At 37.3% G+C, this 24,470-nt stretch overlaps 1 protein-coding gene and 1 pseudogene across 2 annotated transcripts; both read left to right on the top strand.

Moving 5' to 3' along the window:
• Window positions 1-2,842: 2,842 nt before the first annotated feature.
• On the top strand, window positions 2,843-16,824 carry LOC108990867 (annotated as a pseudogene).
• Window positions 16,825-18,232: 1,408 nt separating this feature from the next.
• On the top strand, window positions 18,233-23,856 carry LOC108991062 (U-box domain-containing protein 33-like). Of its 2 annotated transcripts, none has more exons than XM_018965209.2 (9): window positions 18,233-18,784; window positions 19,339-19,460; window positions 19,790-19,911; window positions 20,467-20,571; window positions 20,904-21,225; window positions 21,426-21,557; window positions 21,684-22,199; window positions 22,432-23,190; window positions 23,475-23,856. In XM_018965209.2, exons 1-9 carry the CDS (start codon window positions 18,595-18,597, stop codon window positions 23,655-23,657), a joined length of 2,451 nt encoding a protein of 816 aa, XP_018820754.1. In that variant the 5' UTR covers window positions 18,233-18,594; the 3' UTR covers window positions 23,658-23,856. The 2 variants fall into 2 exon arrangements, with proteins under 2 accessions (XP_018820754.1, XP_018820760.1); XM_018965215.2 differs by having other exon boundaries at window positions 21,429-21,557.
• Window positions 23,857-24,470: the final 614 nt, after the last annotated feature.

Below are 24,470 nucleotides of genomic sequence, written 5' to 3' on the forward strand. Positions count from 1 at the left end.
ACATTTCCAAACAATAAACTACCATTAACCCTTTGCCCATTATATCATTGCAAACAATCGAAATATATAGAATACCAGCATAAGGAAACTTCAAAATCACAAAGATGATATTGTTGAATCATGAAAAAAGTGGCTTTTGGCTAATTCGTAGTGTCATGCAATTCATGAGATTTCACAGTCAAGAGGTTTAATCAGAAGCTTTTGGCAAAGATTCTAGCTTATTTGATCATGCATGATAATCTTGATTAATGTGAAAAAAGGTTTATTCTGTACTTTTTCGTCAAAAATTAAAATGAACCAAAAGGATTAACTCAACTAATGAAATTCATGTACTTTTAATTGTCCATGAAGTTGGTAATTATTAACATATATAAAAGTTGTGGGACTTTTACCTATCCATTATTAATGATCATGGTTGTAACTACTGATCAACTCATCTTTTTACTGGTGCAATTAGATCTAAGCTGCTCATGATGTATTGGAGAGGAATGGATCATTAACATTTAAATGACTAATTATTAAATATGTATGTATGTATGTAGTAAAATTGGTAACTCCAATCATATATATATATATATATATATATATTATATAAGTCATATAATATATATATATATATGATTTTGTTTCCAACACTGCAGATATATATCCATTCTTCCATTGTAATGCTACTTATCAATCTTCTTCTTCTTCTTCCTCTTATCTTTTTAATTAACTTCAATGCCTTTTTAATTTCCCCCTATTATTCTTCCATGTGCAGTTGAATTAGAAACAGTTTTTTTGGCAAGATGTTTTGTTCTCAACCACATTATAATCTAGCTACTTCAATAGCATTTTCTATGTATATGTGCAGAAATTAAACTAGCAATTCATGCAGAACATCCTCAACTACCTGGTGAAAGACAAGAAATGCATGCGTTTTTTCAATCGATCTTCTCATGCATGTATGTGAACCCACAATTCTAGATCACTGATATAATCAATATATATAATGTTTCAACATCAACATCAAAGACATTAATTTCTGTAGCTAACTCCAGCCATTTAGATATATATGACTGAATAATCAATAATTAACAAATAGAAAGAAAAATAGGTCATTAATTCATGATAAGCCTCAAACCCACCCAAAAAATTTAGTTTTATCTAATTACTAGGTAGGTTATATAGCATATATATATGTTTTTTCAATTAATTTTCATCCTTTAATGCTTATGAGAATTAAGGTACATACGTACGTAGGTCTGGTTTCAAAATTAAAATAACTAATTAATTAAGAACACTGGTCTAATATATATCATTTCCATGAAATTATAAATTAGCATAAAGCTGGAGTTCACTATAAAAGCGAATACGTATTGGAATATTATTGCAAAAACTAAAATAGTCAGTTTGAGAAAAATTAATATTGGAGGAAAGAACAAACCTTCATATTAAGAAGAAGAAGAAGAAGAAGAGAGGAAGTAAATGCATGGAGAGGGAATTTGGAGACCTACAGATTTTATGTCAACATGGGGACCTACAGATTTTATGGATTGGGATTATTTGCATATTTGGTGGTCTTGATTGACGTTCACTTGTTTGTATGTTATATGTTTTAACCAATTTCAATCTACTTCCTTTATTTTACTTACCATAAATGTGTGCTTAGCTTATTCTTTTTAAAGTACTCTCATAAGAAAACTTGGATATGGAGCTTGGTTATTAGTAGTAAGCCTTTGCCTTTCAAAGGGTAAAATGATATATGAATTAGTTTTAAGACAGAAGTGTTAGTTTTAAGGGAATTTGGAGAAACTGAAGGCCCTTGGAGGCAAAGGGCGAAGGTGCAAATTAAGGCAAAAAAGGCAATGATTACTAGAGTGAGATGAGAACCACTTGATTAAGCTAAACAATAGTTGAGGTTGTTGCCATGTGATTCTAGATCGACCACCATTAATTATATGTGACATGATCAATTATATATATATATATATATATATATATATATAGCTAGAGTACTAGTCCAGGTAAATATATAGAAGATATTTTCATGGTGGGAACAAGCGTGCACTGCATTTTATATTATTAGTTGACCTATAAAATCACTTACAATATACACCTATATATAAGTGAATAAATATAATAAAATCACTCAGTGTGCTACAAGCAAACTAAACAGCCAGCTTGTTAATTTCCATCCTAGCTATCATAGTACTATCACAAAATGTTGCATTATTATATATAATTGTTAATATAAATATTAATTTTACTTCATGCATGTCGATTAATCTTTGAAATTATCTAATAATTAATTTGTGTGTGTGTGTGTTTGAATTGTAACATGGAGGATTGATACGGGCATGAACTTTGAGTTGCAAGCTAGCCTTAGTCGTGCTAATTAGTAGGATATATATATATATATATCCATATGAATAGAGTCTCACCTGCATTTATATATATATATATATATATATATATATATATATAGCTAGAGTACTAGTCCTCAGGTAAATATATAGAAGATATTTTCATGGTGGGGGCAAACATGCACTGCATTAAAAATGGCTGATCATGATCATCTAGCTAGAAAGCGTTAGATGGAAGATAATCTCCAACTACAATATTAATAAACTTGCAGTAAACTTTTGTCAATGTGATGAACTCTCTCATCTAAGTCTGGTAGTGGTTGAGCATGCAGATGAAAAATATCACAGCAGTTCAATGTCAAACATATGTGCTGAAAATAAAAGCTAGACAATGATGATTTTAATGACTTCTTTTTTCTTTCTCTTGTTTGGGGCTCAAGTACACAGATAACAACTTCATATACATGGACTCCATACGAAATGCAGTCATTCGGACTATGGACTGGTAAGTACTTCAAGATAAAATGCAGTAGTCATTCAGTTTTATGAAAGCAATATTACACCCGGCCCAGAAACAGATCAGTGGCAGCTTTAGAGAGAGAGAGAGAGAGATCGGTGGAGCCTAAAATAGTGAAAGATAACTCACCGGCCTTGGCTAGGCGGCGAGAAGGCAAGACAGAAACCCGAAACAACGTCCCTGCGAAGCCTCGAGTCAGAGAGAAAGAGAGAGAGAGAGAGATAGATCGGTGGAGCCCAAAATATGAAAGAGAAACTCATCGGCGTCGGCTAGGCGGCGAGGCGGTGACAGCAACCGGAAACAATCGTGCGAAGCCTCGGGTCAAGAGAGCGAGAGCGACAGATGTCGCCGTAATAAGCAAGATGGATAGGATTTTAAGTTGTTGCAACAAGATTATTAGCGGCATCATAAAATCGCCGCAAATAATAATTTGTAGCGGCGACTTTTTTCTAATGATAATGGCTCTATTGCTATACATAAGAGTATTGGGGACAATCTTATTTCCGGCAACAATAAATCGCCGGAAATAATGATTTATTCCGGCGATTTTCATATGGACGCAAAATATTTACCGTAACAGTAAAATAGGTTATTCGCGGCTAGATTTACATCGCCGGAAATAAAGATAGCCGGAAATGACTCTTTTTCTTGTAGTGCTAGCAGGATAGGAAAACTGATGATGATGCTCTTTATGATCAACTTGAAAAATCCAGGGAGGAGGCTGAAAATGTGAGGCGTGAAGCACTTCACGTGGCAGCAAAGCGTGTAAAAGCTGAAAGAGATGCTGTTAAGGCCATTCAAAGGGTAATTTTCTAGCCACTAGCACTTCTTTTGCATATACTAGTTGCAGACGTGCAAGATATATAAAATGACTAAATTTATTATATGAGAAATACCATATTGTACACATAGGCTTTCAAAGTAGATCACTTTATATCTCTTATTCTTTCTTTTTTTTTTTTTTTCATTTTACCTTACATTTTATCATCTTTCATTGTAGTCTTGAAAATTATAGTATGCTTACACAAATGGGAATTGCCATTATACAGACTAAAGTGTTGGAAAGCTTCTATACTAAGGAGTCGAATCAAAGAAAAGAAATACAGGAAATGCTAGCAAAAGAAAAATAAAAACTTGAAATGATGAAGAAACAAGAAGATGAAGTAATGGAAGAACTCCATGTCGCCCTAGATCAAAAATCATTACAAGAGAACCAAATTGCAGAAACTGATGAGATGGTAAAGGGTCTGGGGATGAGAATTACCTCTGCAGAGGAACTGCTGCAAACTTTCAAGAAAAACCGAGATGAGGAGCAGATGCATGACAATGCTTTAAAACAAGTTGAAGAGCTGAGAAGAAAACTAGGAGAAATCTTAGGTACACCAGTGCCTCACTTCTTTTCTAAGTTCCCATACTCAGAGATCAAGGAAGCAACTCAAAATTTTGATCCATCAATGAAAATTGGCGAAGGAAGGTCTAGGAGCATTTACAAAGGTCTCTTACGTCACACCCAAGTGGCTATAAAGATGCTACACAATCGAAGCTTGCAGGCACCCTTAGGATTACATCGGGAGGTAGGATGGTTATCTCCAGCAAGTGTATTAAGATGAGAACCAAGTTGAATAATTCTTCTAAATCATATCATGGTTCATTAACTTTATATCTATTCAAAAGTAAGAAAATCTAAATTATCAGGAATGTATTTTAGTTGTCAGGTTTTAATCCTATGCTCAAATTGGTATGGCTTCTGCAGTTCGGTGTAGTATGCAAGTGCAGTATATAACATAACTTTAAAAGATGTAATAGTACATGATGAATCAAAATTTATAGCTATACAAAAGAAACAAAAGTTTTATTGTAGGACTCGCACACTACAAGAAATTAGACTTTTTCTAACGATTTTAAGATTGCCACAAAAAAAATCGCAGCAAATAAGGACTTTTTTGCTGTGATTTTTAAATCGCCGCTGAATTTCAGCGTAAAGTTGACGAATTGAATGAGAGTTTACTGCTTATTTTTTGCGGCTACTTTTTGCACCTTTTGCGGCGATTTTTGTTGTCGCAATAGAATATTGTAACTGTAGCTACTTTTTATTTCCAGCAAATTAAAAATCGCTGCAGCAGATACTTTTCCCAGTGAATAAAGTCACTGCAAAAGTCATTTTCTTATTAACGGCAAATCAGTAGTGCCGGAAAAACTAACCATAATGTACATTATGGTTACCCAAATTCTTAAAAGAAATTATGGTAACAGAATTGAAATTCATTCTTGAAATAAATAAATTCTATTAGTATCCATCCTCATTGCCTCGCAGCAGTAATTGGGTGTAAATTTGCAAGTTGATATTTTGAGTAAGCTGAGGCATCCAAATCTTATCACACTAATTGGATCCTATCAAGAGGCATTTGCTCTCATCTACGAGTATCTTCCCAATGGAAGCCTTAAAGATCAACTCAGATGCAAGGACAATACTCCCCCATTATCATGGCAAACTCGAATAAGCATAGCAGCAGAGCTATGCTCTGTCCTCATATTTCTTCACTCCTCCAAACCTATAGGCATATTGCATGGTGATTTTGTTATGGAGATATGATTTGGGATATGATTTATTGTATTTTTTTGTGATAATTTCCTTTCTAGCTAGATTAGACATTGATGTAAATACTTACCTTGTATAGCATATTAGACGCAGAGAATCTGGCAACAATCTTGTATATTCTCTTCTATATAATGAAAGCAAATCCTTGGTAAAGGGCATTCAAACCAATTTGACATAGTACCAGAGCCCATACTCCGATTATCGTTTCTCTGTGGTTTTAATTTTTGAGAGTGTTCTGAGTTGCAGCGATAGGATTTTTTTTCCTTCTCCGTTCTCGATGTTGGTGAGTTTCTAAGTTTTTAGTGTTCCCCGAGTGTTTTCTCGAACGTCTGTGGGGTTTTGACTTGTGGGCTTGGCATCTTGGTGGTTGTCGGCAGCTGTGAGAGCTATTTATATGCCAGTCGGCACTTTCTGTGGTGGTTGACGGCATCTGTGGGTGCCTTTGAGGTTTTCGGCCGGCTTTGTGTGAAGCTGAGTAGTGGTCGACCACTTATGGCATGGCTGACAACGGTGCTAGTCGTCATTTTCGTCTCTGCATGCTATTAGGTTTGCTAATTTCGTTGGTTTGTCTTGCGTCTGTTCTGGGCAGGTATCACTTTGGGCAATCTCTCTCCGTTATTTTGGGCTTCTTCTCATTGGGCTTCTTATTTCAGTTGTTCTTTACCTTGGCCCATCTGTTTGTCCTACCGTGACTGTCTGAGTTTCTTTCGTTGGGTCTATTGAGAATATTTACCTTGTCCGTCTATTCTTAAGTAACTTTCATCGTGTCTATTGAGAATACTATTGTTCGTTTCATTGGCAAAGATTTTCCTACGTGGGAATTTCAATTTAAAATGTTTTTGAAATGGAAAGAATTGTCAAATCATATTGATAGTTCTGCTCGAGTTCCCACTGATGAAAAGGAATTTGCTCTATGGGTGGTCAAGGATGCTAAGGTGATCTCTTGGCTGTTGGGGACGATAGAGTCTCATCTTGTGACAAATCTTCAATGTTCTACTACAGCTCAGGCTATGTGGGTCTATATGCATCGTATTTATTACCAAGACCACAATGCTCGGAAATTCCAATTGGAATTGGAAATTAGCAATTACACTCGAGGTAATTTGACCATTGAGCAATTTTATTATGCTTTTATTAATATTTGGAGCGAGTATTCTACTATTGTTCATGCTAAGGTTCCCACTGCGGCCCTCGTGGCTCTTCAAGCGGTTTATGCTGAGAGTCAACGCGATCAATTTTTTATGAAGTTTTGACCTGAATTTGAGCCTGTTCGAGCTAGTTTATTGAACCGTAATCTGATTCCTTCCTTGGATATTTGCTTGGGAGAATTATTGCGTGAGGAACAGCAATTATCCACTCAGATGGGTATGACTTCTGAGAAAGTCTTTTCTAAGGCTATGAATGTCGCCTATGCAGCACAAGGGAGAGGGAGAAACAAGTTGTAGTGTTTCAGTTGCAAGGAGTTCGGTCACATTGCTTGCAACTGTCCGAAGAAAGTTTGTAACTACTGCAAGAAAGAGGGACATCTCATCAACGACTGTCGTGTGCGGCCTTAGAATCGCCAATCCCAAGCCTTTCAAGATGTTGTTCAGTCCTCGTCTTCTTCTACGCCCCCCCACTGTAAGCTCTGATTCATCTATTCTCACATCTGCCATGGTTCAATAGATGATTGTGTCTGCTTTTACGGCTTTGGGCCTACAAGGTACAGATCCTACCTCCACTTCTTCTTGGATTGTTGATTCGGGTGTCTCTAATCATATGACTGGTAGTACGATGGGTCTCCATGGTGTTCGTAAGTATAGAGGCACGCAAACTATTCAAATTACTGATGGCAGTACACTTCCCATTGCTGCTATTGGTACTTTGGGTTCTTCATTTTGAAATGTTTTTATCTCTCCTGGCTTATCTACCAATTTGATTTCTGTTAGACAATTGATGGATAATAACTGTGATGTTCATTTCTCTCGTGGTGGTTGTCTTGTGCAGGATCAGGTGTCAGGGACGGTGATCGCGAAGGGGCCTAAAGTGGGACGTCTATTTCCTTTACAGTTTTCTATTCTTAATGTTGTTTCTTTTGCTTGTATGGCTGCTGCCAATAATAATAAAGTCTGGCATAAGAAATTGGGTCATCCTAATTCTGTTGTCTTGACTCATCTTTTGAAACATGGTTTTTTGGGCAATAAATATTCTTATTCTTCATCTCCTGTATCTTTTGATTGTGCTACTTGTCGTCTTGGCAAAAGTAAAACATTACATTTTTCTGCACATGGTAGTCATGCTTCTACTTGCTTTGAGATTGTACATACTGATGTTTGGGGTGTCAGTCATATTATTTCTCATGGTCAGTATCGTTATTTTGTAACCTTTATCGATGATTATAGTCGATTTACTTGGATCTATTTTCTCCGTTCTAAAGTTGACGTGTTCTCTGTTTTTCAAAAATTTGTTGCACTTGTCGAGACACAGTTCAGTACTTATATCAAAATCTTGCGCTCCGACTCAAGGGAGGAATACATGTCTCATTCCTTTCAGACTTATCTTCAGCAAAAAGGGATCATTTCTCAGCATTTTTGTCCTTATACCCCTCAGCAAAATGGAGTTGCTGAGCGTAAGAATCGTCATCTCTTAGATGTCATACGTACTTTGCTGATTGATTCATCTGTCCCTTCTAAGTTCTGGGTAGAAGCTTTATCTACTACTGCTTATCTGATCAATCGTTTGCCTACTGTCACTCTAAATTATGATTCTCCCTATTCGATTATTTGACATATCTCCTGAATATCAATCATTTCATACTTTTGGGTGTGTTTGTTTTGTTCATCTGCCACATGTTAATCGTCACAAGCTTGCTACCCAGTCTATCACGTGTGCTTTTATGGGATATAGTCCTACTCAGAAAGGATTTTTTTGTTATGATGTTCATGCGAACAAATTCCGGACCTCCCGAAATGTGATTTTCTTTGAAAATCAATATTTCTTTCAGTCTCAGGTTATTTCTAATCCTTCTATTACTCTTCTACCCGCTTTTGATTATGTGTCTTCTTCTTCTATTAAGTGATTTAAACCTGTGTGGTGTATCATAGACGTCCTCCTTCAACACATCTTCAAGACATTGATCCGTCATCTGATTCTACGCTTCCTATACCTCGATGCTCCACCCGGCTTACACGTCCACTAGATAAGTATGGTTTTTCTCATACCTTGCTTATTGCCACTCTCGACACTGTTTCTATTCCTCGTTCTTATACTCAGGCAGCAGGCCATGTAAGAAGAAATCCAAGCTCTTCAAGACAATCACACTTGGGATCTTGTGACTTGTCCCTCTGGTGTCAAACCTATTGGTTGTAAATGGGTGTACTCAGTCAAGTTTCGGTCTTATGGCTCACTGGACCGATATAAGGCTCGTGTCGTAGCCCTTGGGAACTGGCAGAAGTATGGTATTGATTATGACGAGACATTTGCACTTATTGCCAAAATGACTACTATACGGACTATTTTGGCACTTGTTGCGTCGCAGGGATGGTCTCTCCGGCAGATGGACGTGAAGAATGCATTTCTACATGGGAATTTGAAGGAAGAAATCTATATGTCTCCACCTCCCGGCATGTTTACTACACCTTCCTCAGAAGTTTGTCGACTACGCCGATCTTTGTATGGATTGAAACAAGCTCCGCGTTCATGGTTTGATAAATTTCGCTCTACTTTACTTACTTTTCACTTTACTCAGAGTTAGTTTGATTCCTCTCTATTTCTTCGCAAGACTTCTGTAGGAATTGTACTGCTTCTGGTATATGTTGATGACATTGTGATTACTGGCTCTGATACTGAGTTAATTAAGCAATTACAACAATATCTCAAGGCTTCTTTTCACATGAAAGATCTTGATCCCTTGCAGTACTTTCTTAGCCTTGAGGTGCAGATTACTCCGACTGGTACATTGTTACACCAGCACAAATACACACAAGAACTGATTTCATTGGCTAGTCTCCAATCGGGTAACTCTGTTCTTACTTCCTTGGAGGTAAATCTTAAGATTCGTCAGGAGGAAGGCGAACTTCTCTCAGATCCATCCTTGTATCGACAGCTCGTTGGGAGTTTGAACTACTTAACGATTACTCATCCTGACATTTCTTTTGTTGTGCAGCAGGTCAGTCAACTTATGCAGGCCCCCCGACATATTCACTTAGCCGCTGTCTGCCGCATTATCCGATATCTGAAGGGCACCTCTACACGCGGGTTATTCTTTTCTAAGGAATCTTCGTTACAGTTTGTGGGGTATATTGATGCTGATTGGACCGGATGTGCGGATACTCGTCGCTCTGTTACTAGCTGGTGCATGTTTTTAGGCAATGCACTTATTTCTTGGAAGAGTAAGAAGTAAGACAGAGTTTTCAAGTCATCCACTGAGTCTGAGTATCGTGCTATGTCTTCCGCATGCTCTGAGATCACATGGCTTCGTGGGTTATTGGGTGAACTTGGTTTTCCTCAGCTTTAGTCCACTCATCTTCATGCTAATAATACCAGAGCTATTCAGATCGCCGCTAATCCTGTCTTCCATAAGCGTACGAAACATATCGAAGTCGATTTTCATTCCATACGAGAATTCTTTGACAAACATGTGATTACTCTTCCTCACATTTCCACCGAACATCAAACTGCCGACATATTTACTAAAACTCTTTCTAGGCACCGGCAACAGTTCTTGGTTGACAAATTGATGTTTCTTGATCTACCAGCCTCAATTTGAGGGGGGATGTTACGGAGATATGATTTGGGATATGATTTATTGTATTTTTGGTGATAATTTATTTTCTAGCTAGATTAGATATTGATGTAAATACTTACCTTGTATAGCATATTAGACGCATAGAATCTGGCAACAATCTTGTATATTCTCTTCTATATAATGAAAGCAAACCCTCAGTAAAGGGCATTCAAACCAATTTGACAGATTTGACACCCTCCAGTATCCTCCTTGATGCAAACTTGCTTACTTTGGAATCTGCCATCTTCTGCGGCATGATCAAAGTTCAAAGAATACAAACCAAGGAACTTTTGCATACATGGGTCCTGAGTTCCTTTCAACAGGAGAGCTTACATTGAAGTCAGATGTTTATTCATTGGGTATCATATTGTTGCAGTTGTTGACAGGAAGGTCAGCCTTGAGAATAATATAAGAGGTGAAGCATGCATTAAATGCAGATAAATTGAAAGAGGTCCTGGATCCTTTGGCTGGTGATTGGCCATTGGAGCAGGCTGAACAGGTTGCTCACTTGGCATTGAGGTGTTGTGCTCCTAAGCAAAAGAACAGACCAGATCTTGAGTCAGAGGTCTGGACATTGCTTGAACCAATGAGGTATTCTTGTGGAGGTCCATCCCCAACAACCCAATTAGGATCTGCAGAAGAGCATCCTGAACCTCCTCCATATCTTATCTGTCCCATCTCCCTGGTAATTTCTTCTCCTTTTCTTTCTTAAATGAGAAATATTTTAATTACAAAAAATCTCTTTACAAGCTAAAGCCACTTTATGTGGTATGTAAAACTTTTATTTTTATTGTAAGGTAGATACGGTGTCTAGCATCACACGATTCACACCATGTTAATTGTAATTTTTTTTTAATTTTTCGTAGACCTAATAGTTCTCCACTATAATATAAGTATCCTTTGAGAACTGAACAGGAGAGGCCTAGATGACAGGAAGTTGTAAGAAGGTGATAACCAGTGCTGCAACAGAGCCAGACTTGGCAAAAACAGTAAAGAAAATAGAGAGATGAGTGGATGGAAGAAGAACTTTATTCCTCTATATTGTTCTGTTTTCGTATACAGAGAGTGCAAAACATATATACAGCATAAAGTTCTAACTAACTAACCGTAAGTTCAAATGAGCTAATGACATCTATAAAGTAGAATAACAAATCAAAGAATAATGAAAAAGATGACAGCTTATGTACAAGGGATAGTAGGGACTAAACGACTTGTAGTTTGGCCTGTATCCTCTAACATCCCCCCGCAAGATGGAGAATAGAGATTAACTATTCCCATCTTGGAGAGGTGTAATTGCAGAAGGTAAGAGGGTAATGCTTTAGTGAAAATGTCAGCTACTGGGTTTGAGAGGAAACATGAGCTGTTGTAATGGTTCCTGCTTGAATTTGATCTCGAATCAAGTAGCAATCGAGTTCAATGTGTTTCGTTCTCTCATGAAACACTGGATTTGCAGCAATATGGAGGGCTGCTTGATTATCACAGAAGAGGAGGGCAGCTTGTGGATGAGAGATACCAAGGTCTTAAAGTAAATATCGAAGCCAAGTTAATTCAGAACAAGTGGCAGCCATGGATCTATACTCAGCTTCAGCTGAGGACCGAGAAACCACATTTTGTTTCTTGGATTTCCAAGAAATCAATGAGCTGCCTAAGAATACACAACAACCTGTAGTTGAGCGACGAGAGTCTGGACAAGAGGCCCAATCCGAATCACAATAAGCTTAGAGCTGAAACTGAGATGAGGAGGAAAGAAAAATTCCTTGTCCAGGAGCTGCTTTGAGATACCTTAGAACCTTGTATGCTGCTGCCATGTGAGTTGAAGATGGTTTATCCATGAATTGACTCAACAATTGAACTGCAAAACATAAATCTGGCCGAGAGATGGTGAGATATAAAAGTCTACCAATAAGCCTTCTATAAGTGCTTGGTTCAGCAAGAGAAATGCCCTCATCTTTGCTGATTTTAAGGTTTTGATCAAGAGGTAGCTTGAGAGGTTTACAACCGAGCATACCAGAATCAGCTAAGATATCTAAGGCATATTTCCTTTCAGAAATGTGAATGCCTTTGGATGATCTAGCAATCTCTAGGCCCAAAAAATAACGTAGGCATCCAAGATCTTTGATTTTGAACTTGCAATGAAGAAAAGTTCGAATGGAATCAATAGAGGTTTGAGAATTGCTAGCAACTAAGATGTCATCCACATAAACTAACAAGGCAATGTAAGAGTCTCCATCTTGCTTTGTGAATAAGCTATAATCAGCTTTTGATTAGATAAAACCAAATTCAAGTAGATGAGAGGTAAGTTTAAAATTCCACTGCCTTGATGCTTGTTTAAGACCATAGAGACTCTTAAGTAATTTGCAAACTTGATGTGGCCTTCCCTTGGTGTACCCGGGTGGTCTCTTCATATAAATTTCTTCTTGTAAATCACCATTAAGGAAGGCATTGTTTACATCAAATTGATGTAAATGCCATCCTTTAATTGCAGCAACAGTGAGTAAACATCTCACAGTGACCAACTTAGCAACTGGAGAGAAAGTCTCATGAAAGTCTATGCCCTCTTGTTGTGTGTAGCCCTTGGCTACCAACCTAGCTTTGAGTCTTTCTATAGTGCCATCAGACTTAAATTTAATCTTGTAAACATACTTACAGTCGATGGCTTCTTTCCCTTGAGGTAAGTCAGTAAGTGTCCAGGTATGATTGTTTTCCAAGGCCTCAATCTCAGCTTCCATAGCTTTGCACCAATCAGGATCCTTCAAAGCTTGTTTATAAGAATTAGGCTCAGATTGGAGAGAAAGAGAAGAAGTAAAAGCTTGGAAGGAAGAACTGAATTTATGGTAAGATAAACATTTATTTAGAGGGAATGACTTACCATTTGGAGCAGGAGCATCCTTGGAAATTGATTGTTCAGGAGGAGCCAACAAAGCCTGATGACAGTGAAAGTCTTTCAAATATTGAGGTGCAGTTCTAATCCTATTTGACCTTCGAAGAATGGGAATGGGGATGTGGGGAGAAGTAGAATGAGAAGGGAATTCAGTGGTTAGTGAAGGAGGTGACATGCTGACAGTAGAGGGGGTAGAATGGGCAGGAGTGGAAATAGTTGAAGGGATGGAAGGTGCAGGAGAAAGGGGCTGAAAATTAGAGGCAAGAGGTGGGGAAGATGAAAAAATGGGTAAGTGTGACTCTAGAGAAGGAGGTGATGGGGAAAGTGTGGGATCTTGGAAGGGAAAAATGGACTCATGAAAAATTACATCCCTTGAAATGAAAATGGTGTGGTTGGTAAGGTCTAACAATTTGTATCCTTTGATTCCAAAGGGATAACCAAGGAAAACACATTTTCGACCTCTAGGGTCAAATTTCTTTCTACCATGTAAAAGGGTGGCTGCAAAACATAAGGAACCAAATACTCTCATGTGAGTATAAGCATGTCTTTTGTTAAACAGAAGCTCATATGGAGTTTTATTTTTTAAAAGTGGGGTGGGAAGTCTGTTGATGATATATGTGGCTGTCAAAAGAGAGTCACTCCAATATTCTAAAGGCAAATTAGCTTGGAAAAGTAGGGCACGAGCTACATTAAGCAAGTGCTGGTGTTTCCTCTCAACAATGCCATTTTGCTGAGGGGTTTCCACACAGCTTTTGTGATGAATAATGCCTTTATAATTAAAAAAATCTTTCATGCAAAACTCAGCACCATTATCACTTCGTAGGGTTTTAATTTTGAGTCCAAATTGTGTTTCCACCAAGTTATAAAAGGACTTGATGCATGCTCTAGTTTCAGCTTTGGTAGAAAGTAAATAAAGCCAAGTTGTACGAGAGAAGTTATCCACAATTGTCAAAAAATATTTAGAACCATCATGTGCAACAGTGGGACTAGGTCCCCATAAGTCACAATGAATTAGTTCAAATATTCTAGATGGAATGAACACTGTCATGAAAGGGCAATCGATGAAATTTTGCTAATGGACAAATATGGCAAGGTTTTTCATTAATGGAATATGTGTGCTTGCTTACAATAGGGTCAGAAAACAATTTTAATCTAGAAACAGACAAATGACCCAGGCGACAATGCCATAGATCAGCATGAGCATCAGAATTAACAATAGAAGCTGAAGAAGTAAAATCTGTGTGAGTGTTATGAGTAGAATCTGAGAGGGATAGTGCAAGGGCTGAAGGAGAGACGTTTGTGCAGACCAAGTAGTACAGGCCATGTCTTAGCTCACCCTTCCCAATCGTTTTCCAAGAAGGCAGGTCCTGAATGAAGCAACAATTTGAGAAAAAAAGCAAACAACAATTTAGAGAATGGGTTAACTTGGTTGCTGAAATTAAATTAAATGAGAATGAAGAGACACAAAGAACATCCCTCAAAATGATAGTATTTGTCAAATGAATGGTACCAACATGTGTTACTGAGGCTGAGCTTCCATTGGGAAGCTTGACTGAGTAAGCAACAACTGAGGTAATTGAGGTGAAAAGAGAAGTGCTACAGACCATATGGTCTGTGGCACCCGTGTCAATTACCCAATTGGAAGAAGAATTATGCAGGGAACCGTGTGTGTGTGTAGAGAAGGATGTAGATATACCAGACATTTTGGAAGAATGGACAGGAGTGTTAGAGGATTGAGGTTGAGTGCCAGAGTGAAGAACATTGGCTGCAATTGAAGAATCCTGAGATTGAATCAAAGACATAAGCTGCTGATATTGAAGTTTGGTCAAACCAATCCTGTCATCACTAACAATTTCAGATTCAGTAGCATTAGAAAGAGTGGCCTGGTTAGCAAGAAAACCAGGAGGTTGCTGCTTGACATGAAACTTGTGACCAGGTGGGTAACCATTCAGCTTGTAGCATTTGTCGACTGTATGGCCAGTTAAGTTACAGTGTGAACAAATGGGGGCTGCTGCATTGCCAAGTTTGAAGCAGTTTTCCAATAAATGGCCAGAGATTTTACAGTGGCTGCAATAGGGCCTGTCCTTTTTGGAAGAAGGATTTGTTTTGGAAAATCGTGAAGGAGAAAATGGTTTCTTAATGGCCAGTGCCATGGTTTCAATGGAAGGGACAGTGGAGATCATTTGGTGGTGCCTTTCTTGTTGCTAAATGAGGGAGAAGACTTTGGTGACAGAGGGAATGGGGTCCATCAACATAATCTGGTCTCGGATGGGAGAGTAGGAGTCATGTAAGCCCGTTAGAAACTGAAGAACACAGTCTCTCTGGTATCGATCTAAAAGTGTTTTCATAGTGCCACAATTACACACGGAAATAGGGTCATAGATGGAGAGTTCATCCCAGAGAGTCTTCAGCTTACCATAATATATACTTACTGAATCATGTTCTTGAAGAAGGCTAGCTAAGGCTTTCTTGAGTTGGAAAATTCGTGGGCCATTTTGTTGAGAGAAACGGTCCTGAAGATCTTGCCAAATTTCCTTAGCATCATCAACAAAAACAACACTAGATTTAATGGAGGGACTTACAGAGTTTTGTATCCATGAAACCACCATGTCATTGCACCTTTCCCACAGGTCAAATAAAGGGTCCATGGAATCAGTAGGTTGCAAGAGGTTACCATTGATGAAACCAATTTTATTTTTCGCACGAAGGGCACGGCGCATGGCACGAGACCAAGTGGCGTAGTTGTCTGTAGTAAGAAGTTCAGAAACGAGAGTAATGGCTGGGCTATCTCCATGATCCAGGCGAAAAGGATTTGCTGGATCAGAGAGATTGAGGTAACGAGATAAGGTATTTGTGTTAAGGTCTGAATGAGGGTTGAAGGAGGTATTTGTGTTAAGGTCTAAACTGGATTTGGGGGAGGTGGGATTTTCCATCGATATATCTCTCAGTGGCTCTTTGATACCATGTAAGAAGGTGATAACCAGTGCTGCAACACAGCCAGACTTGGCAAAAACAGTAAAGAAAATAGAGAGATGAGTGGATGGAAGAAGAACTTTATTCCTCTATATTGTTCTGTTTTCGTATACAGAGAGTGCAAAACATATATACAGCAGAAAGTTCTAACTAACTAACCGTAAGTTCAAATGAGCTAATGACATTTGTAAAGTAGAATAACAAATCAAAGAATAATGAAAAAGATGACAGCTTATGTACAAGGGATAGTAGGGACTAAACGACTTGTAGTTTGGCCTGTATCCTCTAACAGAAGTCGTAGGGACTCTCTCAGGTCGAGTTTGAGTAATAATCTAAAGCGAATCCACGTAGGTACCTACAAGTTAGTTAAATACATATCATCATGTCCAAAGATTCTTATGAACTTGCATGTTAATCTGTGAAGAAGATAGCTCTGATATTGTGATCAAGTTACATCTGATGATGTATTCTCATTTAGAAACCATGTACTGCCACAATCCTAGCTACGTTTATGCAGATGCTTTAATTTACAAAAACTTGCAGGAAATCATGAGAGATACACAGGTGGCGGCAGATGGTTATACATATGAAGCAGTGGCTTTAAGAAAATGGCTGGAAAGTGGTCACTATACTTCTTCACCCATGAAAAATCTAAAGCTTGAACACTGCTATCTTGTACCAGACCATTCTCTTCGATCTGCTATTCAGGAATGGCAAAACAGGCATAAGAAATTCAAATATTGAGAGATCTTGCACCTATAAATTTCTCTTTGTTTTTTTTCACCTACACACACACACTCCTATCCAGCTTGTTTACACCTTTTTTGCTTAAAAGATTTGGCTGAAATATATATAAAGATAAAATATATTTATAACTGTGAATTGTATAACTACTGCATAATCGTTTTGAAAAAAATGAATAAAACATAGGACCTACATAAAAAAAAATTAATTTTTTAATAATAAATTCTACTTTATTTTAAAATGATTATTCGATATTTACATACTTCATAATTGTATATTAAATTCCTCAAATATAAATAGGTATCTCAATTGCACCGATCCATGTCTTTTCATTCTTTAGTGGCGGAGCTTAAAATTTTACTAGAGCAACACCTGTTTGGGCTTATTTTGGTGTGGAATCTGGTTTTGTTGCAGTTTTTGGACCAGACTTGGGCAATAGAGCTTATAGACCCAATCGGAAGTACTCATGGACAAGTCCAATGGGAATCCCGGAAAAAAAATTTGGCTCATTTTGACTCTTGATCCAACTCGACCCGTCCATCTGATTCGGACTTCGTTATTATCATTTTGTTGTGCATGCATAAGCTCTGATAAATTACTAGAGATTTCCGAAAAACAACAAAATAGAAAGAATTATTCTACATACCTTTATCCAACAATGTTTTTGTCAGGTTATATATTGGATTTGTTTGAGAAATCATCTCATTTTATTTTATTATTATAATTTTTTTAAATTTTTACATAAAATATAACAAATAATTTAATTTTTTTAAATTCTAAAATAATAATAATAATATTAAAAAATATATTCTAATAATATTTTATTCAACTCATCTAAAATCATCTCATCTCATCTTACTATCCAAATGAGGCTCATAGATAATCCAAACTTCTAATCTCTTATTGAACAAGCAATGCATATATTGTTTATGTTTCTAATTTTTAATCACAAGATCATACATAGTGACATTAGAGAAAAATAAATTATTTTTTAACAATAATACAAACATAATGAGACATAATTAGCCATCAATTTTTTCGTAAGCCATTTATTTTCTAATCCTTTGGGGATTTTTTGTCCCCTCTGATGAACCCTTATCAATATTGACGTATTTTATTCATGAATGGTATTTAATATTTTTAAAAAATATAAAAAAAAATGTCAAAATATTTTCTTTCTTAATCAATAAGTAAAAAAATTATAAAAAAATTAAATAAATAAATAGTTAAAATAAAGAAGCAAAATAGGGCAGCAACATAATATTATTATTGTAAAAAAATTTCTTGTACGTGAATTTTATCTTTTTACGAAATATTTGCATGAGATCACTTATTATATACGGAAGGCACGTACAAATTATTTTCGTGTAATATTATATTAATAAAGTTTGACGTCCGTATTGGAATGGCCACCGGTGAGAGCTTAGAATCTCGATACGCTCGGAATGAGAAGATGGTGAAGTGATGTGGCGAAGAAGCCATGGAATTCACGTACAGCTTGGCAGAAACTCGTTATTCCCTACAATTTGGCAGGGAAGTCTCCGTACGCTTGAATATTAATTGTATGTGTCGTTACAGCTCAAGACAAAAACCAGAGTCATCTTACACCAAAAACAATGGACTCTTCCTTGCAATCTTTACAAGGGCTTCATCATCTTCCGAGGAAATCTTGTTCCGCTGTCTTCTTTTTCAAAAGCTTAGTGGAAGTTTCGCTTTAAAGGGTGTTTGCTCTGGAGACTCTGAGAGTTCAATAGAGGGGTGAAAAGAGTAATGTTTGTTGGCATGGATGTGGTGAAACCTACTTCTCCGATTACCGGTGTGGTGGAAGATATGTTATATGTTGCGCTGGGAGAAAAGGTGAAAAAGAACAAATTACTCTTGCTATGGGCATTGCAGAATTCTGGAGGAAGAAAGATTTACATTATTCTCGTTCATCGGCCTGCAAAAGTTATCCCCATCAGTAAGTTGGCAACATCTAGTACCATTTGTGTATATTTATGATTTGAAGTTTTGAACTTTGATTTGTGTTCAACTTTTGATTTTATAACTTGGGTTTTTGCTATTGGTCTTCGGGTGCTGGATAGTTTCTTTAGTTGACTAAATTTATGGCAGTCCAGACTCCAAACAAAGAAAATTGATAATGGCTTGCCTCTTGATGATAATTGATTTAAGATCTTCCAGGTACTTTATATTGTTTTGAAAAACAGTGTAATAAGATTTAACTATGAGTCGAATTGGGGCAAAAGATGGAAGAAAGAGTGGCAATGGTTGGGGAAAATTGGAAAATTTAATTAGAAGTTTCAAAGGTTTTGGTCAATCTGAATTATCCATGTTTTTGTTGACGAGTTTGTTGAAATTCCTCAGAAAAATCGATATACATTCACTTAGTTAGGTTTTTTATAATTAGCAAAGTGCCTATTCCAACTTGTAATTTCTCTAGTCTTTTTTATTGTTAACAGAACCGAATAATGGAAGTTATCATGTAAAAAAAAAAAATCCTTTCTTGTTTTCTAGTGGGAGTAAAATTTCCAGCAAGCAAACTGGAAAAAAAGGAAGTCGATGCATATCAGGAAATTGAAAGGAAAGAAATGCAAAACATCCTGGATGAGTATTGTCAAATCTGCCGCGAAATGGGGGTACAATCCTTCTCCTGTCTCTTTCCATGCATTAGTATTGCTGATTTGTTTTTTAATTGTTCCTGATCTTTAGCAAGAGATACATAAGACAATTAAAGCTATACTTGGCTTCTCTTTTGTTCTGAATGATATGATTCGAATGCACTGCCATAATACCACTAGTACACAGAAGTAGTTCATTTACAATTTCCTACAGCATGTATTGAAGTTATGTTACCAAGTTGCAGAGACCTTCAATTGAAAAATATGAGAGTTGCTTTGGAAATGATTGATTTCAGCATGTTCAGAACTTTGTTATTTATTTTGGCGTCAATGGCTTCCTGATGTAGGTAGAGGCAGAAACACTATATACTGAAATGGACCGTGTAGAGAAGGGAATTTTGCAGCTCATCACCAAGCACGGCATCAGCAAGCTTGTTATGGGAGCAGCAGCAGATAAGCACTACTCAAAGTACTAACCTCAAAGGATTTTTCTGTTTTCACTATTGATCTACTAACCATCACGTTCATATTCATTGCCATTTGCCTCTGCTGTGAACCTCCAAAGGTGGAATTCCCAATGGCTATGCTGTATGTTGTACAAATATTTTGCAAATTCAGCACTTGAATAGGCAGCAGGGCAGCACCAAAAGGATACTGAATAATAGATCTTCAATAGCTTAAGAGAATTTTTCAAACCAGATATCAGACTGATAAATAGGCAGCTAAAAATCTGTCATCAGGAATGGTATATAGATGAGGCATTAATCATGTTTGTTTGCAATGGCCTCAGGTTAAGTTTCACAACGGAGGTAGCATTGACTGATTGTTCATTTAACTAATTCATCTCCTTTCCAAAGAAAGATATTATTCGTTATTCTAACTTACGAAATTGGATGTTTACCAGCCATTTTCTTGATTCTAGAAGCTGTGGTTGGTTGATTTTGCTATAATTATGATGATTAATTACCTTGTTTCATATTCACCAATGTCTATGATGGCTTACCACCATTGCTTAACATTACAGGAGAATGATGGGCCTCAAGTCTAAAAAAGCCATCTATGTGCGTCAGCGTGCACCTCTTTCTTGTCGCATACAATTTATCTGCGAAGGGCGCCTTATTTACACCAGGTTTGCTCTATGTTTATGTGTTTAGAATGTTTTGCAGCGCTGATGTATGCTAATATAAGGGAATATATGTAACTATATAAAAATATATATTTCTGAAGGTGAAGCTTGTCAGTTTTTATCGACTGCTTGGTGAATAATTGCAAGGTTGATTGAGTATTAAATCAGGGTTATTGTCATAGTCTTCAAACTGATACAAATTATTTTTGTGCATAGATGAAATTTTTTTCTTATGTACTTGATATGAATTACCATTGCTACTAATGAAATTCTTTATCAACTAAGCCATTCTGCAATAAGTTTACTGACTACTGGATCATTAAACTCTGAGAAAGGCAAAACACTACAACTGGATCGTCAACATCTATGGGATCACCATCTGAGGAGACAAATATTAGTGTAGCACCCTCCAGTTCAGCTCAAGTTTCGTTCTGCTGTGAAGGTGAAAGCAGAACAGTCATTTCTTCCTTTGATGGTACTGAAGAGCTACCAATTCCAAGAAGAAGGTTTGATGAGGAAGGGAGCTCAGATGAATGCACTGAATCTTCAAGGAGGTATCCTCCTGATTCAGGTTATTCAACGTGCTCTTCTAGTGGAGCACTTGACATGACTCGGGTTTCATCTGCTAGGTATGAGGGGAGTGTCAATGAGCGAGAGGTAAGCTCACTCCTCATCAATGAGAATCTTCATCATTCATTGACATTTTTCAATGAAAAAATCTTGTATTTGATACATTTCTATGTTAAGGAGCGTTTAACAGTTTTCAAGTTACAAGTTGAGATCCTTGGAACTAATCATCTTAGTGATTCAAATGTTTGTGGCAAGGTTTCTAAACTTGCGTATTTGACTGATTCTAGCAGCATGGAAATAGAAATGACACTCTCTTTCAACAAGCCATGGCTGAGGCTGAAAATGGTAGACGAGAAGCTCTTCAAGAGGCAGAGAGGAATGGCAAAGCCGAAAAAGATGCAGTGGAGACTATGCGCAGGGTAAACTTACAGTTATCTTGCACTTATAACTTCTTCTATGTATTGGAGTTGCTTTGAAAAACATGATGACTGTAAACTTGAAAAACCCCATCTTGTTACATCGTTATCCAATCGTATAATTTACAGGCTCGACTGTCAGAAAGATCAAGTGCCGAGGAGTTGAAGCAAAGGAAAGAAATTGAGGAAGCCCTTGCAAAAGAGAGAGAAGAACACGGAAAGGTGAAAAACCAGCTAAACCAAGTCATTCAAGACCTCCAGGTTGCTTTAGATAGACAATCATCACTGGGGAACCAAATTTCAGAATATGATAAGATGGTAAAGTGGTTGGAGCTAAAGATTGCCTCTTCTGTGGAACTCTTGCAAACTTCCATAAAAGAAAGGGACGAGATGCAGGTAGAGCGTGACCAAGCACTAAAAGAAGCTGAAGCGCTGAGAAATAAACAAGAAGAGGTCTCTAGCACAGATATGGTTCAATGCCTCTCTGACCTTTCATTCTCGGAGATTGAGGAAGCAACCCGGAACTTTGATCCATCCCTAAAAGTTGGAGAAGGAAGACATGGGAGGGTATATAAAGGTATCTTGTGTCAAACCGAGGTGGCTATTAAAAAGCTTCACTATCATAACTCAGGATTTCAACTTCAGGTAGGGTGGTTGAAATTTTCTGTATTAATATGAAATTGAGCCATTCCATTAGTATTATCCTGATAAAGGTAGATTATTCATCATTTTCAAAATTTACTGGGTATTTCATTTTTCACAACTACTAAAAGGAATCATAAGAGAGAAAAAAAAAATATCCAAAGCTGAGCTTGAATTCAATCTAACATTGAGCACTAGGTTTTTCATTGCATCACATTAGATGGTTCTATTTTAGGTTGATGCATTGAGCAAGTTGAAGCATCCAAATCTTGTCATGCTTATTGGATCCTGCCCAGAAGCTCAGGCTCTTATCTTTGAGTATCTTCCTAATGGAACCCTTGAAGATCGACTCAGCTGCAAGGACAACACTCCCCCATTATCATGGCAAACTCGAGTATGTATCGCAACAGGACTGTGTTCTGCCCTCATCTTTCTTCATTCCTCAAAACCTGTCAGCATTTTACATGGTGATTTGACACCTGCCAAAGTTCTCCTTGGTGCCAACTTTGTTAGCAAACTCTGCGACTGGTGTCCACTATCTCAGGACCAAAGTTTAAACAAGAACATAACAAGGTTTTGGAGTACCGAGCGGAAAGGCATTACTTTCCCATATCTTGATCCTGAGTTCCTCTTTACAGGAGAGCTTACTTTAAAGTCAGATGTCTATTCATTTGGAATAATATTATTACAGTTGCTAACTGGACGGCCACCACTGGGGATACAAAAGGAAGTGCAATATGCATTAGACGCTGGAACGTTACAAACTGTCTTGGATCCTTTGGCTGGAGATTGGCCATTTGAGCAAGCTGAACAGTGGGCTCACTTAGCATTAAGGTGTTGTGAAATGTACCGGAAGAACCGACCACACCTTAGGTCAGATGTCTGGACTGAACTTAAACAAATGAAGGTTTTAGGTGGATGCACACACTCATCCCAGCTGGGTTATGAAGGGTACTCTGAACCTCCTCCATATATTCTCTGTCCCATCTCCCAGGTAAGTTCTCATTTGGTTTTCCATTGTCTTAGATTCACACTTACTATATGCAAACTGTTGTCATTACGACACTGTTTCCTGGGTATCTCCGGTGGCCAGAGGTCTTAATTTTCTGAAATTGTTCATCTGAGTAAAATAGTTTTGATATAGAATCTCTGTTTCATCTTTGAAACTCCTGCCACAAGCCTACTTTGCTGGATTGCTATCATAAAAGAAATTCTACTTTTTCTTTTTCTTAACTCTTTTTTTTTTTTTCTGTGAATGCTCCATCCACAAACTTGCAGGAAGTCATGCAAGATCCTCATGTGGCAGCAGACGGTTTTACTTATGAAGCGAAGTCTTTAAGAGAATGGTTCGACCGTGGACATGACACTTCACCCATGACAAATCTGAAGCTTGAACATTACCATCTTGTACCAAACCACGCTCTTCGTTCCGCCATTCAGGAGTGGCGGCAAAGGCATTGAAATCTGAATGTTTTCTTTCTCTTTAGTTTTGAATGTAGTTTACAATGTTTTTGGTTCTGATGCGCAAAGATTGGACCAATATTATATATCAAATCCCAAGCCCCACAAACTATACGGCCAGCTGACTAGCATTAAGCCAACCATACAAACACATATTAATGTACCTCATTACTCATGAAGGAAAAAGAATTAAACACGAAATGGGATTTTCTTTTTGTTTTGCATGATGTTTCTTTCTTTGTTCAACTTCTTAATTATATGTATCTCTTTTTTTTTTATGGGAAATAGACTTCAATTCCAGTTTGTCTGAAAATATAACAAGCCGAAGTTACAGCTATGACTAATAAATACAGCAAAAAAATCTAGATTACAAGCCAAACTATTCATCTGTTTGAGGCTTCCCGCACACAAATTTATTTGTGACAGGCATTGTTTTAACTTCTATAAGCTCTCTAATGACAAAACCTTCTGAGATATGAAACTCTGTAAGAACAGAAATTTCAATCCTAGTTTTTCTTGAATTATCCATTCTGTAAAAACAAGATAACCAAAATTCACCCTTCAAATGAGGAGAGGGACAACCACCCCCATCCTCCAAATGAGGAAAGGGAAAACCACCCCCAATCCTCCAAAGGAGGAGCGGGAAAACCATCTCCTGCTATGGACAACAAGTTCAATAGCCTATTTCTTTTTCTTTTTGCCTAACACAAGCAACAGAACAGAAAAACATAGGAAAACTGAAAAAAGAGAAATACAACAAAACATAAACTTGAAATACACTGAAAATCAAAATAACGCTGAGTAGGGAGGCTG

This window comes from Juglans regia, chromosome 7, assembly GCF_001411555.2.
Source record: "Juglans regia cultivar Chandler chromosome 7, Walnut 2.0, whole genome shotgun sequence".
Classification (NCBI taxonomy): Eukaryota; Viridiplantae; Streptophyta; class Magnoliopsida; order Fagales; family Juglandaceae; genus Juglans; species Juglans regia.

Excerpts from the sequence above, each read along its gene's own strand:
- LOC108991062 (XM_018965209.2), top strand. The coding sequence starts at position 18,595 with ATGTTTGTTGGCATGGATGTGGTGAAACCTACTTCTCCGATTACCGGT. Across the intron at positions 19,461-19,789 it reads AAATCTGCCGCGAAATGGGG|GTAGAGGCAGAAACACTATA; the intron begins GTACAATCCTTC and ends TTCCTGATGTAG. Across the intron at positions 19,912-20,466 it reads GCAGATAAGCACTACTCAAA|GAGAATGATGGGCCTCAAGT; the intron begins GTACTAACCTCA and ends TTAACATTACAG.